Below are 18,953 nucleotides of genomic sequence, written 5' to 3'. Positions count from 1 at the left end.
TTTTTTTCTATTCTCCTATTGATAGATATTTGGGTTGTTTCCAGTTTTGAACTTTTATGAATAAAGTTCCTATGAAACAGTCTTGCACAAAACTTTTAGTGGACATATGCTTTCATTTTCCTGGGAATTCTGAGCTGTGGGATTTCTGGGTCATAGCATAGGGATGTGTTTAGCTTTACAAGATTTGCCAAAGGGTTTTCTAAACGAGTTGTGGCACTTACACTCCAGTTATGGGATGGGTGAGTGTTCTAATTGCTCCACACCTCTGATAACATTTGATGTTGTCGTCTTTTGGATTTTAACTATTCCAGTGGATGTGAAAATGTACATTTGTCAAAGCCTTTACTCTTAACCACTGCACGATACCACATGGCCCTTTTTCGCTTCAACCCATGATAATTACTTTTGTATATATCTGCTCCTTGTACTAGATTGTAAGCTCTCAGTTAGCTAAGTTATTACCTTATCATTTTTATAGTTCTCCAAAGCCCTAACATAGTGCCTGAATCAGAAAAGTTGTTCGATAAATGCTTAGTGAGTTTTGGCTTAGAACACTTTTCCTGCATTTTGTGACTCCCTTTACCAACTTTAGACCAGGAGTATGAAAGAGTGCTCATCATGGTGAGAGGAAGCCTGAGGATAGTTAATGTGACAATGTGTGTCTGGTGATATATCTCCAGGTATACTGGCAAGATCCAGGGTCAGCTTAGACTAAATGAGGTTAGAAAATAACCTTATATTAGGGCTTATATCCCTCACTATGCATCAGAATCACGTGGGGAACTCTGAAGAAATGCAGCTGCCTTGGTCCCAACCTGAATATTTGAATTCACTTGGTCTGTAGGTGGACCGAGTCATTGACCTTTCATAGATATTCTTAGATGTTTCTATTGTGCAACTAGGACTGTGACATTCCATTGCCCTCAGTAGAACTGAGTGAAGAAATGAGTGCCTGCCATTGATAGATGTTTCTCTCCAAGAGTGAGATCATCACGTTTAATCATATCCATGGATGCAGCTACAGTTGAATAATTATCCACTATTTCCTTTATCCTTCCTCAAGAAGACAGAATTTTTGATCACCAATTACCTGCCTTGCCAAAGAATCAAAAAGCATAGCATACTGTGCTAATGTCAAAAGCACTTTCCTTCATCTCCTAATAAATTCATTTTTTGAACCCCTGAAAGATGTCTACTCCAAATATGAATTCCCAGCACTGTGAAGATAATTTGAATCTGGATGTGACAATTGATGATAAATGAAGAAAAAGAAACAGAACTGGAGGAACTAAACTTGGCTTATCAGAGATGAAAGCAAAGACTGAGTGGTTGATGCAACATTAAGAAATGGAGTCAACATATTTTGAATTAGCATTGAGCTAATGGTCAGAGATGAGCTGTAGGTCTGAGGGGCCTCAAGTCTGGTTCTTGCAGAGTTACTGGCCCTGAACTTCACTCCAGAGTGTTCTTCTCACACAGCCGCTGAAGGGGGTTCAGTAAAGGCATAACCAGAACTCACCCCACTCAGTGAGAGGAAATTTTTCATCAGAATAACTCTACAAGTTGGAAAAAGGGGGTCACTTTGGAATGCTCCCATGCATTGGCTTTCCTCTCTTGGGGGATAATTGTTTTATGGTTTGAGGTTTCTGTGAGGTGGGCATAACAGAACTGGAACAATTCTTCCTCACTTCTTTGTTTTCTTCTTCTCACTTCAATCTTTGTTACTTCCTTGGAGAATGAAGGGAGAGTGCCAAGGAAGAGGAACAGGGAAAAGTAGAGGGGGAGGGAAAGCAGGAGAGAATAGCAGTGAGAAAGAAGAGAGAGAAAACAAGTGTGTGTGTGTGTGTGTGTGTGTGTGTGGACACATGCATGCACACAGAAAGAAAGGAGAGTTCTGATGACAGTAATAAAGATTTAGGATCATGAACTTTGAACTAGGAGGATCCTTACACATCATATTTTTGAACACCTTCATTTTGCAGTTGGAAAACTGAGTACAAGAAAGAGGAAAGGATCTACACAAGGTGATGCAAAAAGTCAGGGGCAGAGCTGGACGAGAGAACTCAGGTGTTCACCACCACCTCCTTCTAAGTATTTCCTAATACTTCCCATGCTGCCTTGACCTCATCACAAAACCTCACACCCAGGAGCCTGAAAGGGCACTGCAATGACACTGACTAGATGGTTTGTGTGTGTGTGTGGGGGGGCGGGGGGGTTGGGATAGTGAAAGGAGGCATTTAGGCTAAGGAACAAGATCACTTTTTACCTGACTATAACTTAAAACTTAAGTCTTCACATGGAAACAACCTAAATGTCCATTGACAGATGAATGGATAAAGAAGATATGGTGCGGCTACCAGTGTCTTCTGCGTAGAAAGAGTTCCCAAATGCAGCTGCCGCTGGTGCCTGGTCCCCAGGGAACTCCGCCTCTTCGGGGGACTCTCCAACACCAGCAGCTGTGCGGATGACAGGCTCTTGGTGCTCCAGCTAGGCTTCAGGGCTGTGCCTCTGAGGTGGGAGAGCCAAGTTCAGGACATTGGTCCACCAGAGACCTCCCAGCTCCATGTAATATCGAACGGCGAAAATCACCCAGAGATCGCCATCTCAATGCCGAGACCAGCTCCACTCAATGACCAGCAAGCTACAGTGCTGGACACACTATGCCAAACAACTAGCAAGACAGGAACACAACCACACCCATTAACAGAGAGGCTGCCTAAAATCATAATAAGGTCACAGACACACCAAAACACACCACCAGACGTGGACCTGCCTACCAGAAAGACAACATCCAGCCTCATCCACCAGAGCACAGGCACTAGTCCCCTCAACCAGGAAGCCTACACGACACACTGAACCAACCTCAGCCACTGGGGGCAGACACCAAAAACGACAGGAACTACGAATCTTCAGTCTGTGAGAAGGAGACCCCAAATACCATAAGTTAAGCAAAATGAGAAGACAAAGAAACACACAGCAGATGAAGGAGCAAGGTAAAAGCCCACCAGACCAAACAAATGAAGAGGAAATAGGCAGTCTACCTGAAAAAAAATTCAGAATAATGATAGTAAACATGATCCAAAATCTTGGAAATAGAATGGAGAAAATACAAGAAATGGTTAACAAGGAGCTAGAAGAACTAAAGAGCAAACAAACAATCATGAAAAACACAATAAATGAAATTAAAAATTCTCTAGAAGGAATCAATAGCAGAATAACAGAAGCAGAAGAATGGATAAGTAACCTGGAAGACAAAATAGTGGAAATAACTACTGCAGAGCAGAATAAAGAAAAAAGAATGAAAAGAATTGAGGACAGTCTCAGAGACCTCTGGGACAACATTAAATGCACCAACATTGGAATTACAGGGGTCCCAGAAGAAGAAGAGAAAAAGAAATGGACTGAGAAAATATTTGAAGAGATTAGAGTTGAAAACTTCCCTAATATGGGTAAGGAAATAATTAATCAAGTCCAGGAAGCACAGAGAGTCCCATATAGGATAAATTCAAGGAGAAACATGCCAAGACACATGTTAATCAAGCTATCAAAAGTTAAATACAAAGAAAAAATATTAAAAGCAGCAAGGGAAAAACAACAAATAACATACAAGGGAATCCCCATAAAGTTAACAGCTGATCTTTCAGCAGAAACTCTGCAAGCCAGAAGGGAGTGGCAGGACATATTTAAAGTGATGAAAGGGAAAAAACTACAACCAAGATTACTCTATCCAGCAAGGATCTCATTCAGATTTGACGGAGAAATTAAAACCTTTACAGACAAGCAGAAGCTAAGAGAACTCAGCATCACCAAGCCAGCTTTACAACAAATGCTAAAGGAACTTCTCTAGGCAGGAAACACAAGAGAAGGAAAAGACCTACAATAAGAAACCCAAAACAATTAAGAAAATGGTAATAGGAACATACATATCGACAATTACCTTAAAAGTAAATGGAGTAAAGGCTCCAACCAAAGGACATAGATTGGCTGAATGGATAAAAAACAAGACCCATATATATGATGTCTACAAGAGACACACTTCAGACCTAGAGACACATACAGACGGAAAGTGAGGGGATGGAAAAACATATTACATGCAAATGGAAACCAAAAGAAAGCTGGAGTAGCAATTCTCATATCAGACAAAATAGACTTTAAAATAAAGACTATTACAAGAGACAAAGAAGGACACTACATAGTTATCAAGGGATCAATCCAAGAAGAAGATATAACAATTGTAAATATTTATGCACCCAACATAGGAGCACCTCAATACATAAGGCAAATGCTAACAGCCATAAAAGGGGAAATTGACAGTAACAAAATCATAGTAGGGGACTTTAACACCCCACTTTCACCAATGGACAGATCATCCAAAATGGAAATAAATAAGGAAACACAAGCTTTAAATGATACATTAAACAAGGTGGACTTAATTGATATTTATAGGACATTCCATCCAAAAACAACAGAATACACTTTCTTCTCAAGTCCTCATGGAACATTCTCCAGGATAGATCATATCTTGGGTCACAAATCAAGCCTTAGTAAATTTAAGAAAATTGAAATTGTATCAAGTATCTTTTCTGACCACAATGCTATGAGACTAGATATCAATGACAGGAGAAAAATCTGTAAAAAATACAAACACATGGAGGCTAAACAATACACTACTTAATAGCTAAGAGATGACTGAAGAGATCAAAGAGGAAATCAAAAAATACCTGGAAACAAATGACAATGAAAACACAACAACTCAAAACCTATGGGATGCAGTAAAGCAGTTCTAAGAGGTAAGTTTATAGCAATACAATCCTACCTTAAGAAACAAGAAACATCTCAAATAAGCAACCTAACCTTACACCTAAAGCAATTAGAGAAAGAAGAACAAAAAAACCCCAAAGTTAGCAGAAGGAAAGAAATCATAAAGATCAGATCAGAAATAAATGAAAAAGAAATGAAGGAAACAATAGCAAAGATAAATAAAACTAAAAGCTGGTTCTTTGAGAAGATAACCAAAATTGATAAACCATTACCAGAATCATCAAGAAAAAAAAGGGAGAAGACTCAAGTCAATAGAATTAGAAATGAAAAAGGGGAAGTAACAACTGACACTGCAGAAACACAAAGGATCATGAGAGATTACTAGAAGCAACTATATGCCAATAAAATGGACAGCCTGGAAGAACTGGACAATCCTTATAAAGGTTTAACCTTCCAAGACTGAACCAGGAAGAAAGAGAAAATATGAACAGACCAATCACAAGCACTGAAATTGAAACTGTGACTAAAAATCTTCCAACAAACAAAAGCCCAGGACCAGATGGCTTCACAGGAGAATTCTGTCAAACATTTAGAGAAGAGCTAACACCTATCCTTCTCAAACTCTTCCAAAATATAGCAGAGGGAGGAACACTCCCAAACTCATTCTACGAGGCCACCATCACACTGATACCAAAACCAGACAAAGATGTCACAAACAAAGAAAACTACAGACCAATATCACTGATGAACATAGATGCAAAAATCCTCAACAAAATACTAGCAAACAGAATCCAACAGCACATTAAAAAGATCATACACCATGACCAAGTGAGGTTTATCCCAGGAATGCAAGGATTCTTTGATATACACAAATCAATCAATGTGATACACCATATTAACAAATTGAAGGAGAAAGCCATATGATCATCTCAATAGATGCAGAGAAAGCGTTGGACAAAATTCAACACCCATTTATGATAAAAACTCTCCAGAAAGTAGGCATAGAGGGAACTTACCTCAACATAATAAAGGCCATATATGACAAACACACAGCCAACATCGTCCTCAATTGTGAAAAACTGAAACCTTTTCCATTAAGATCCGGAACAAGACAAGGTTGCCCACTCTCACTACTATTATTCAACATAGTTTTGGAAGTTTTAACCACAGAAATCAGAGAAGAAAAAGAAATAAAAGGAATCCAAACCAGAAAAGAAGAAGTAAAGCTGTCACTCTTTGCAGATGACATGATACTATACGTAGAGAATCCTAAAGATGCCACCAGAAAACTACTAGGACTAATCAATGTATTTGGTAAAGTAGCAGGATACAAAATTAATGCACAGAAATCTCTTGCATTCCTATACACTAATGATGAAGAATCTGAAAGTGAAATTAAGAAAACACTCCCATTTACCATTGCAACATAGAGAATAAAATACCTAGGAATAAACCTACCTAAGGAGACGAAAGACCTGTATGCAGAAAATTATAAGACACTGATGAAAGAAATTAAAGATGATACAAATAGATGGAAACCATGTTCTTGGACTGGAAGAGTCAACATTGTGAAAATCACTATACAACCCAAAGCAATCTACAGATTCAATGCAATCCCTATCAAACTACCACTGGCAGTTTTCACAGAACTAGAACAAAACATTTCACAATTTATATGGAAATACAAAAGACCCTGAATAGCCAATGCAATCTTGAGAAAGAAAAATGGAGCTGGAAGAATCAGGCTCCCTGACTTCAGACTATACTACAAAGCTACAGTAATCAAAACAGTATGGTACTGGCACGAAAACAGAAATATAGATCAATGGAACAGGATAGAAAGCCCAGAGATAAACCCACCCACATGTGGTCACCTTATCTTTGATAAAGGAGGCAAGAATATATAGTGGAGGAAAGACAGTCTCTTCAATAAGTGGTGTTGGGAAAACTGGACAGCTACATATATAAGAATGAAATTAGAACACTCCCTAACACCATACACACAAATAAACTTAAAATGGTTTACAGACCTAAATGTAAGGCCAGACACTATCAAACTCTTAGAGGAAAACATAGGCAGAACACTCTATGACATAAATCACAGCAAGATCCTTTTTGAACCACTTCCTAGAGAAATGGAAATAAAAACAAAAATACACAAATGGAACCTAATGAAACTTAAAAGCTTTTGCACAGCAAAGGAAGACATAAGCAAGATGAAAAGACAACCCTCAGAATGGGAGAAAATATTTGCAAATGAAGCAACTGACAAAGGATTGATCTCCAAAATTTACAAGCAGCTCATGCAGCTCAATATCAAAAAAACAAACAACCCAATCCAAAAATGGGCAGAAGACCTAAATATACATTTCTCCTAAGAAGATATACAGATTTCCAACAAACGCATGAAAGAATGTTCAACATCATTAATCATTAGAGAAATGCAATTCAAAACTACAATGCGATATCATCTCACACTGGTCAGAATAGCCATCACCAAAAAATCTACAAACAATAAATGCTGGACAGGGCTGTGGAGAAAAGGGAACCCTCATACACTGTTGGTAGGAATGTAAATTGATACAGCCACTATGGAGAACAGGATGGAGGTTCCTTAAAAAACTAAAAATAGAACTACCATACGACCCAGCAATCCCACTACTGGGCATATACCCTGAGAAAACCATAATTCAAAAAGAGTCATGTTCCACAAAGATCATTGCAGCTCTATTTACAGTAGCCAGGACATGGAAGCAACCTAAGTGTCCATTAACAGTTGAATAGCTAAAGAAGATGTGGCACATATATACAATGGAATATTACTCAGCCATAAAATGAAACAAAATTGAGTTATTTGTAGTGTGGTGGATGGACCTAGAGTCTGTCCTACAGAGTGAAGTAAGTCAGAAAGAGAAAAACTAATACTGTGTGCTAACACATATATATGGAATCTAAAACAAAAAAAAAGTCATGAAGAACCTAGGGGCAAGACGGGAATAAAGATGCAGACCTACTAGAGAATGGACTTGAGGACACTGAGAGGGGGAAGGGTAAGCTGGGACCAAGTGAGAGAGTGGTAGTGTATATATGGACATATAAACAGTACCAAATGTAAAATAGATAGCTAGTGGGAAGCAGTCGCATAGCACAGGGAGATCAGCTCCATGCTTTGTGACCAGCTTGACGGGTGGGAGGGTGGGAGATGCAAGAGGGAAGAGATATGGGGATATATGTGTATGTATAACTGATTCACTTTGTTATAAAGCAGAAACTAACACACCATTGTAAAGCAATTATACTCCAATAAAAGCATTAAAAAAAAAAAGAAGATATGGTGCATATACACAATGGAATACAACTCAGCCATAAAAAAGAATGAAATAATACCATTTGCAGCAATATGGATGCAACTAGAGATTATCATACTAAGTGACGTAAGTCAAACAGAGAAAGAGAAATACCGTATAATATCATTTATATGTGGAATCTAAAATATGACACAGATGAACCTATCTACAAAACAGAGACAGACTCACAGACATAGAGAACGGACTTGTGGCTCTCCAAGGGGGAGGAGGAGTGGGGGAGGGGTGGACTGGGAGTTTGGGGTTAGTAGATGCAAACTATTATGTATAGAATGGATAAACAGCAAGGTCCTACTGTACAGCACAGAGAACTACATTCAACATCCAGAGATAAACCATAATGGAAAAGAATGTAAAAAAGAATTCATATATAAATGAGTTACTTTGCTGTACAGCAGAAATTGTCACAACACTGTAAATCAACTGTGCTTCAATGAAAAAATAAATTAAAAAAAAACTTAATTCTTTAAACTTTCTCAAGGCAGAGTTACAAAAGAGGAGGCATTATCACACTTCTGATAATTACGTGCAGTCTAAGAGCTCAGTCATGGCTTCAGAGGCCGCGCTGGAAGATCACTAATGACAGAGACACTAATGTGTTTGGGTTACACTTAGCAATCTGGGTGTTTAATGCAGTTCAACCATTTGTTCCAGGTCACCAGAGGTTAACAAGCCAGTAGTGAGTATAAACATGACTGTGTTTCATTAGCTAAGCTCCCAGGTCGAAGAGCAAGGACTAAGCCCCATCAATAATCTTTACTTTTGTCTAGAAGCAAGAGGTATCTATTGGATAAAAACACTGATACTCACTGTTGTGTTTGAAGATCCTTATGGTTGCACCCGAGAGTCGGGCCCCAAGCACAAGAGATGCATGGTTTAACTCATCGCTTAAAATGAGGCATCCCTGGTAGAAAACAAGCACATGAAACATAGGCCAATAAATAAAATGAAGGGAAAACAACATGTGGGAACAGGAACTCACTTTAAGATCTATAACACAGATTCTCCAAAACCCTCTTTAATTTTAAAAGTCCAAGAGTTTAAACTGGTGTCTTCGTGGATAAAATCCTCTAGAGCAATTTGCTGATGGAGCTGGGGATCTGTTAAGGGTTAGCACCTTTTTGAAACATTTGCAGATAGTTTTCAGCAGAGGAGGTCATCCAAGATCTTGGTTAAGCACCGGGTAGAGTCTAAAGGATTGATGGTTGGCAGGAAAACTAACATGATTTTGGGTGGGTTGTGGATTTGCTGAGGCTTTTCAATCCCATGCTGGATTATTTGGAATGGTTTCGGGGCACTCTTACTGGAAGGCAGGGATAATTTCTGCAAAACATTTCAAGCTCTTGTTTTCTGATTCTCATTCCCTACTATATTAACATCCATGTAGACAGAGGCATCACTGCTTTACAGTTAAAAACTTTGCATCTGGAAAAGTATGGATGGCAATTCAGTCTGAGGCAAGGAGAGAAGGTCACTCTAATTTACTGCTTATATAAGTTACTGTTTGTAAAATTATTTTTCTTTATTAATTTAAAGATTTCTAAATTATGAAATTGCTCAAGTAGACTCAAAATGCAGAGACACGCAAAAAAATTAAAAATAAAGACCTTTATTTTATGGCCACCCAGAATCTTATATTTTAGAAATCTCACACATGATACACTTTTAAGTTTTTGAGGCCAAAGCCAGCAAAATTCTCACATCTCCATACCCCAGACATTGTGTGTGTATTTATAATTTTTTTTGGTGGACATTTGAGAGTTACTTGTAAACCTCATGATACCTCACCCTGAAATTCTTTAGCACGTGTCTACTAGGAAAAAGGACATTCTCCTACACGACCACAATGCAATTATCACACCTTTGAAATAAACATTAATACAATGCTATCATCTAATATACAGTTCAAATTCAAATTTTTCCAACTGTCCTAAAAATGTCTTGATGCCTTTTACAGATGTTTCCTTTCCTATTTTTTTCAATGCAGAATCCAATCAAAGATCATATACTGCATTATATTAGTTGTCATGAGTCAGATTTTTAAAAACATAAATCTGATTATGGCACTTGCTTACTTAAAATGAAAAAACCAACTCTTCATTTTTCTCCAGGAGAATTCCCAACACTCTAGCACGATTTACACTATAAGGCTCTTTACAATTTGGTAACTGCCTTCACCTCTGGTCTCTTCTTCATCCACTCTCCTATGTTCTAATTCTTCCAAACCTCAGCGCTTCACACATGCTGCTCACTTTTCCTTGTCTTAAGAAAATAACTTACTTATCTAAACAGATAAGTAACAGATTCTGTTCTCATGTCACCTACTTTGCACAAGCATCTCAGCCTTTCTCGAGAAGAGTTAGGGGACAACTCTTTTGTCCTTCCTCATTTATGGGCACCCCTTTTCTGTGGTATTTATTCTGTTACTTGGTGTGTTATTACTGCCATTAGAAACTACATGAATTTACAGGGCAAAGGTCTTGTTCATCTCTGTATACGCTGCAACTTGCCTTATATGAGAACACAGTAGATTCTCAATAAGTGACTTATTGAATGAATAAAGGGACAAATAACACAAGAAAAACGTTTTGTTAAAATAAATGCTTAATAAGCATTTGTTATGCTGAACATGGTGACTCGGGGGCCTAAAAATTTAATTGATTTTGTAAAACTGTCACTGAAGAGGAAGCTTGACTCCCATCTAGGGCTGCAATTCTATAACCAGATATCATGATGAAGAGATTTGCTGGACTCAGCTGGTACTTAGACAGGCTGGGACCTGGGACCCGGGACCCTTTGCTGCAATGCTTGCACCTGGACAAACCTCTTCATCTCCTTGTGCAACAAAATATAAATAAACTATATGGGACTAAAATTAACTGTGTGCTTGTGCAGTTGGGGCAAATTATGGACAACAAGATTCAAAAAGACCAAAAAACCCAACTGCCACTTCTGAAGAGCCGGAAGCAAAAGCAGGGTACCGCATATGCCTCTTGCTCACAACACCACCAAAGCGGTGGGCAAACCTCCTAAGCCACCCCTCTGGCCTTACGCTGGGACCTGCCCCTACCCTCACCCCATATGAGGAACTAGCTCGCCCCCCTCCTTGGGGGTGAGCTCCCCCGCTGCTGCAGCAGGGGCCCCAATAAAGCCTTGCCTGAATCTCTTGTCTAGCCTCTTATCAATTTCTATCAGTTAAGGAGGCCAGGCATCCTGGTCGGTAACAGTACATGTATTCAAAAAGCTGAAGATCCAAGCCTAAGAAAAGAAACTTCTCAGTCATACGTCTAACAAAGGACCTGCTCACAGCTGTCTTAGGAATAACACAGCAGAAGACAATTATGTTAACAAATTCTCACCTTTCCAACGAGTGCAGGGATATTCATTGAGTTCGTTGCAAATCCCATCCCAAAGACCATAGCAGCTTCTACATTCAGGAACTTAGCTACAAGGTCCTCCAACTCTTTATGTTTATCCAAGGTTCCTGCTCATGAAATGATAGGATGGGTGAATCTCCTGTTCTCAACAAGTCCAAGATTGAAAACTCAAATTCCAGTGCTTACCCATTACCAAAAGACACATACAGGAGTGCACATAGCAGGTCTATTTGCCATAGGCCGAATCTAGAAACAACCCAAATAACCACACACTGTAGAATGGATCAATACATATATAGTAGAATTCAACACATCAGTGAGAAAAAACAAACTAATGTCCCACACAACAACATGGAAAATCTCACAAATATGTGGTCGAGAGAAAAAAGTCAGACATGTATACACTCATACTGTATGAATCCATTTATATGAAATTTACAAACAGACAAAACTAACCTGTAGTGTTAGAAGTCAGGAAAGTGGTTTCTTTTGTTGAGAGCGTGGAGAGAACTTTGAGATGCTCTGTTTTGTTTCTAGATCTGGGTGCTGGTTATGTGGGTATGTTTGCTTTGTGAAAATCCATTTTATACTTACGATTGGTGCACTTTTCTATATATATAATTTATAATGCAATAAAATTTATAAAAAATACCACAGTTCCTCTTTCTTTCCACCTTACATCCCACGAATAATTAATTAAATTCGAACTCCCTCAGAGGGTTCCCGACACTCAAATGCAAACAGAGCTCATGACTTCCATACGTGCATTGAGCTATAATGCTTATTGAACCTTTGGAATGTGCTAGATTTCAAAGCCCACGATTTAGGTTATCTCATTTAATTTTAAGGGCCCAATAATGCAGGTATTATTACTTTACAGATAAGAAAACTGAAGTGGGAAGAGGTCACAGATAAAAAGCAACAGAGATACTCAAGTCTAACCCCAAAGTTGATATTTTTAAGACTCTACTACCTTTAAATGCTTACTCTCTGACCCCTTCTTATAAATAATCCCTCATGCCTTACTGAGAGTAAATACTAATGCTTCCCATAGTCTTGTTTGCCATCACTCTAACTTCTAGATCTATACTGTCCAATATGGTAGGCACCAACTACATATGGTTAGTGCAATAGAGGAACTGAGTTTTAAATTTTGTTTAATTTTAGTTATTTTTTTCCACTAAACACAACTTTACTGTTTTGGTAGGATTATTTCCCACTTATTTCACTTTAACCAGTGAAAATTTGGTGTCTGAATTGACATGTACTGTAAGGGTAAAATACCCACCATTTTTTGAAGAGAGAACAAAAACAATAAAAATAATATAGTATAGTTCATTAATATTTCACTTATTGATTACATGTTTAAATGACAATACTTGGGATATATTGGATCACATAAAATGTATTATGAAATTGTTTACCTGATTTTTTAAAACTTTTTAAAATGTGGCTACTAGAACATTTTAAATTACACGTGTCTTGCATTATATTTTTATTGGTCTAGATGATACACTTAACAGAATAGAAAAAATGTACCGGTGGACAGGAATTTGCATCCATCCATATGCAGATTTAACTCAGATTTAAGTTAGAGGAATGTTGTTAGCATATTCAGGACTATTATAAACAAGCTTCTATTAATCTAAAGATTAACATATATTACTACAAAGCGGGATATCAGAATTTTATTTAAATTGGTAAATTAGCTTGCTTATTGAGCTAAAATGGTGAGGAGTTGAACTTTAGAAGGCATTGCATGGTTATTGAAGTTTTATTTTGCATTTAACATAAAAGAGAACTTGAGATGGCCCATCTTTGCCCTTCCCCTCTTCTCACGCTGCTGGCTGGTGGCCTTTTTCTCAAATCAGAATTCATTTATGCTCCAAACTGTCAGAAAACATAGTAAAACAAACATTCTAGCAGAGTCAATTGTACTCAAGATTTGGGGGTGGGGAATAGTTAGAAATTTAAATTGTAATTTAAAACTTTATTATCCAAGATACACTATAGTGTGAAAAGAGAAACTGAAATTTAAAGATAAAACGTGGACACATAATCTTTTGTCAGATTTGTTTTTACCCAGTAGAGGCTGCATTCCAAAGAGAACACCTCCAAGAACAGGTAGTGAAAAGTCCACCGGCCTGGCCGTGAGGAGAGCTGGTTCTGACCGCAGCTCTTCCACTAAACAGCTGGGTGGCCTCTGGCTGCCCCTCCCGGCAGTTTCTGGAGAGATTGGGAGAGGTGCTGTTTTAGGCATCTTTGACCTTGCGAGTGGTCTTTCCTCCACCTAGAATGGTCTTCTGGCCGCTCCTAGTCACTCTTTGAGATCCACCTAACACGGCCTCTTTTCTCGGATGCAGTCTCAGCTTCCCCAGGCAAACTTGGTCATTTTCTCCTCTGAGGTCAGATGAGCCCCATCACATAATGATTACAGCACTTAGTAAGTTTCACTGGGGCTGTTCATGGGGCCATCTTCTTTATTACAGAAAGAGCCCTCGGAGTGCAGACACTGGCACTCCTATCGCAGTACTGACACGTAGTAGGTGCTGGCTGAGTTGCATTCTGTCTTTTGATGGAGAAGGAGGCCAAGACTGAGGCTAGAGGAGGGGATGGCACAGGGCAAAAGGTCAGGAAGTCATGCGATGCCAGAGCAACAAGGTGACCAGGCAGTGAGCACCAGCTTGGAAACACGGATACTTGAAGAAGGTCTCCAGCAAGGATGGAGGGTGCCCAAACTTTGTTAACTTGGTAACTTTCCCCCTGAGCCTTTCCTGCTCAGATGTCAGGGGACAACTCTGTCCTGGCCCAGTCACCCAGAAGTGCATGAGTAGATGTTCACGATGAATCTGAGTGATGTCTTCCTCCACCAACATCTTCCCCAAATCTGCCATTCCAAGGCCTTATCTATAACAGTTACATCACTAAAAGTCCTCAGGATAATACAGGATGTCTTGTAAATGATTAAACAGCCAACCAACTAATTAGACATGGGTGTGTCTAAGAACAGCCTGAGGAATCCCCTCTATGAGGTCTTTTTCATTATCTTGACTTAAGGAGAGGGAGAAGGCGGGGAAGGCAGGTGACCAGATTAGGTCTCCAGAAACCAGCCTTCTTCTGGATTTCCAGTGGTCAGGTGGTTAGTAAAGTAATTTTCAAATATATCAGTTTCTACAAATGGATGTCTCACAGCTGGGTTACGAGTTATCAGTGGTTTTGCATCTAGGGGCTTACCTTCAATTTGTAAAAAAGAATAGTTCCCACTTCCAAACCCCATGATCATGGAGTTTCTCTGTTTAGTGTTCATAGCTCAGATTTCATCAACAGATCTGAGAGATTCCCAGGATGGCTGGACATTTTCTACTCTAAGAAGCCATGTCTTGCAACGTTAGACTGGGCTGGTCTGGGATGGGGTGGGGTTTTTAAGGAAGAATAGATAATATGTCTCTTTCATATTAATGGACTGCTGCTTTCTGCCTCCTGTTCCTCAAATTCAAGAAATAAAAATGTAGGAATTAACACAACATTGTAAATCAACTATACTTCAATAAAAAATATCAAAACTGAAAAAATATGTATAATTGAATCACTTTGCTGTACAGCAGAAATTAACACAACGTTGTAAATCAACTATACTTCAATAAAAAATATTAAAAAGGAAGAAAAAGGAAATGAAAATGTAGGAGGACCTTGGGGAAACAAAACTGTCACTAGAAACTTAACTAGCTTGTTTCCACCAACATTCAAGCCATACCCTGATTGAATGGAGATGCCTGAGTCCTGTCAAGTTTGCCCTTGGTGGTCTGAGTACTTGAGGAATTCTAGAAATCATATTCAACATTTTGTTGCTGACATATAACTGTGGGCCTTTTTTTTAAATCTCAAGAAAGCAGAGCTATAGTTCTAACTGAAGGTACAAATATATCCACAATAATCTTTATTTCTCTGTGACTTTTGTTTTTTTCTTTAGTCTCTGAAAGTCACATATAGGCTGGTGAGAATGGATCTCCAAATTTCAGTGTTGTGCATATATTGACACTTGTTCTTATCCTGAAGGTTTATTTATCCAGTGGGTACTGAAAATCTGCTTTGTGAATAAAAGAATAAATACAAGCTGGGTGTATCCTCTTGCCAGATCTCTCAGCAGTATTTTCACATGCCAAGCACAGGGTATGCCACCATCAGTCAAATCAATAAAAATCAGACTCAGGAAAAAGTAGCAATATTATGTTTATGAACTCTACATTTCAGCTGACTTTTTAATGATATCGGCCTTCATATTGACACTGATTAATAGTAAAGGATGTAGGTGTTATTAACAAGCCTGTTTCACAACCACCTATTCTTCCTGTGTAGCACATGTGAAGACTAATTTCCAAACTGTGACAGTAGTCTCTTTTCGTCCAGAATATCCTGTTTGTTGATTGTTCCTGAGATGTGACCTAGGAGTAGGTGGTCGTTTATTGTGGCAACATGCCAGCCATCTCATCTGGCTGTTCCTACTGTGCTATGGCTCTCAGCCCACTTCTGAGCCACTTTGCTTGAACTGGTGATTCCTGCATTAAAATCAGCATCAACCCTTCTGCCTAAAGGAGTCCACCTTTCAGCTCTTCACCCCAAAGCACTTAGAATACCCTGTTCTTCTGCTTATTCCGCTTGTGTACAGTCTGGTAGGGGTTACAGAGCTACTAAGCCTCTTGAGTACCTTTGTTTTCCTGTGAAACATTCAGAGAAAAGTCTTGAAGCCAGATGGGTTGTCTGAAATGGGTCTAGAACACACTGAGGAGAGGCCACCACTGCTGGGTCAAGAGACCACCCATCCTGATGAAGTTCAGTAAAACAGCAGAAACAATTTTTATCTGCCCAACTTCCCTGGCCTTTATTTTTAGCAAACCACTTGCCATCTCTTGGCAGGTTAAAACGTTAATAGATAATTAGAATCCGATGCAAACAAAAACCTTGAGGCGTGGATATGTAATTATGATAAGCTTTCCTGTCACAAATCATCTTGATAAGAGAAGAATTTTGAAGTGGACCAAATGATATCCTCTACCTCATCTCTGACCACATACTCAATAGAGTCATGTTTCACCCTTCTTTTTTTTCTTTAACATTTTGTTTTGATGTAATTTTTGACCTACTAAAAAGTTTCAATAATAGTACCAAGAATCCCCAAATACTTTTCATCCAGATTCCCCATATGTTATCATTTTAGTACATTTCATTAAATATCATTCTCTGTCTCTCTATGTGTGTGTATATATATATATATATGTGTGTGTGTATATAATTATATATAATATATACAATTATATGAAATTTTTTGCTGAACTGTTTAATAAATTGCGATCGTGATGCCCCCTCTTCTCTTAAATATTTCACTCTGTATTTCCTAGAAACAGGGCACTCTCTTATGTAACACCAGTACTATTATCATTGATATAATACTATTATCTACTGTACAGAGCTAATTCACGTTTGATTCTCTCACTTTAAAAACCCACCTCTGGGGCTTCCCTGGTGGCACAGTGGTTGAGAATCTGCCTGCTAATGCAGGGGACACGGGTTCGAGCCCTGGTCTGGGAAGATCCCACATGCCGCGGAGCAACCAGGCCTGTGAGCCACAACTACTGAGCCTGCGTGTCTGGAGCCTGTGCTCCGCAGCAAGAGAGGCTGCAATAGTGAGAGGACTGCGCACTGCGATGAAGAGTGGCCCCTGCTTGCCACAACTAGAGAAAGCCCTCGCACAGAAATGAAGACCCAATACAGCCAAAAAAAAAGTAACAAATGTTCAAGTACAAAAAACCCACCTCTGGAAACAAAGATAGAAGAAGGAGGGGGAATGAAGCAACTTATAATGAGGGTCCACTTATGTATATGGTTATTTAATCATTACACCTCCACACACTCTATAATATAGGCATCCTGGTCCTTATCAGTGAGGAAATAAAATAGATGCAGAAGTGAAGCCACTTACCCAAAGGAGATAAAGCTAATAAGTGCAGGCCACCTACTTAACAATGTGACAAGCTACCCTGCTGAAACATTTCAAGCTTTATCTCAATTAATTGTCATACAAATTTTTGAAGTTGGTACTGCTGTTATCTCCTTTTATAGATAAGGACACCAAAGCCTGAGAGTTTAGTTCACTTGCCCAAGGTCATGCAGTTAGTAAGTCTAGAGCCAAGGTTCAGATTCAGCATGTGTGACTCTAGAGAGATGACTCTTTCCTTTCCTCAGAACACTCTTCTGGGTTGGTTTTTATTTTGGCTGCGTTGGGTCTTCATTGCTGCATGCTTCTGTAGTTGCGGCGAGCTGGGGCTACTCTTTGTTGTGGTGCGGAGGCTTCTCATTGCGGTGGCTTCTCTTGCTGCGGAGCGCGGGCTCTAGGGTGCATGGGTCTCAGTTATTGGGCTGCGCTGGCTCAGTAGTTGTGGCTTGTGGGCTCTAGAGCGCAGACTCAGTAGTTGTGGCGCACGGGCTTTGTTGCTCCACGGCATGTGGTATCTTCCCTGACCAGGGATCGAACCTGTGTCTCCTGCGTTGGCAGGCAGATTCTTAACCACTGCGCCACGAAGGAAGTTCCCCACTCTTTCGGTTTTACCCGAATCTGCGTTTTCTGAATTACAACTCTTAAGACACAAAATAAAGCTCTTTGTTCTTGGCAGCCTTGAAACTAATTATCGTTTGATATTACCAGTGGTTAAAGGATATACACAGGTACTGATGTCTATGAAAGTTAATCTATATCCTTAGTATATTTGGATGTAACAGGATTTTTAGTCTAAATGAAGTAAAGGAGGGCTTCCCGGGTCGCAGTGGTTGAGAGTCCGCCTGCCGATGCAGGGGACACGGGTTCGTGCCCCGGTCCGGGAGGATCCCACATGCCGCGGAGCGACTGGACCCGTGAGCCATGGCCGCTGAGCCTGTGTGTCCGGAGCCTGTGCTCCGCAAAGGGAGAGGCCACAACAGCGAGAGGCCCGCGTACCGCAAAAAAAAAAAAAAAAAAAAAATCTCTAGTCTTCATGTATCTTATGGTTTTTTTCTAGGTGAAGGGAAGTGGTAGATGATCTACGTATTCTGGAAGTCCGTGAGTTTCAACGTTTTTCGATCATCCCAGGTGTTACCCTGCTGGCAAGTATTATACTTATGTAAAATCACTGGCATACCTTGTTAAGTTGTTATGTTTGCTTGGCTTTGTTGAACCTACAGGGCCACATTCTTCACTTGCAGAAATATCTCTGCTAGTTGAAATTTGGCTGTGCTGTAATTTCTATCACTCTCAAGAGAAGGGCAATTACCTTGTCAAAATTATAACAGGTATCAGGAAATTGCCAAAAGGCTTTCAGAAACCAAGATACACTTTCATTTTCCTCCTCCCAAACTATTCCCCTGAGGGTCCACCTTCCTTTACAAATATTCTTAAAGGAAAATAAAAAGGCTTGAGAGA

The 18,953-nt window shown here is 39.4% G+C and overlaps 1 protein-coding gene across 1 annotated transcript in view; it reads right to left on the bottom strand.

The window, feature by feature from the left end:
• The window catches only part of SPTLC3 (serine palmitoyltransferase long chain base subunit 3), a 133,630-nt gene that overhangs the window by 73,404 nt on the left and 41,273 nt on the right, over positions 1 to 18,953 (bottom strand). The window contains exons 6-7 of the mRNA XM_029222292.1: positions 11,486 to 11,610; positions 8,937 to 9,030 (exon numbers count right to left, since the gene is read on the bottom strand). Of these exons, the coding sequence (XP_029078125.1) occupies positions 8,937 to 9,030; positions 11,486 to 11,610 (219 nt within the window). The remainder of the gene's footprint in view (positions 1 to 8,936; positions 9,031 to 11,485; positions 11,611 to 18,953) is intronic.

Source organism: Monodon monoceros, unplaced genomic scaffold, assembly GCF_005190385.1.
Source record: "Monodon monoceros isolate NGI ecotype Baffin Bay Population unplaced genomic scaffold, NGI_Narwhal_1 Super_Scaffold_13, whole genome shotgun sequence".
Classification (NCBI taxonomy): domain Eukaryota; kingdom Metazoa; phylum Chordata; class Mammalia; order Artiodactyla; family Monodontidae; genus Monodon; species Monodon monoceros.
The sequence above is the reverse complement of the archived record's forward strand: the minus strand, read 5'-3'. Positions and strand labels throughout refer to the sequence as shown.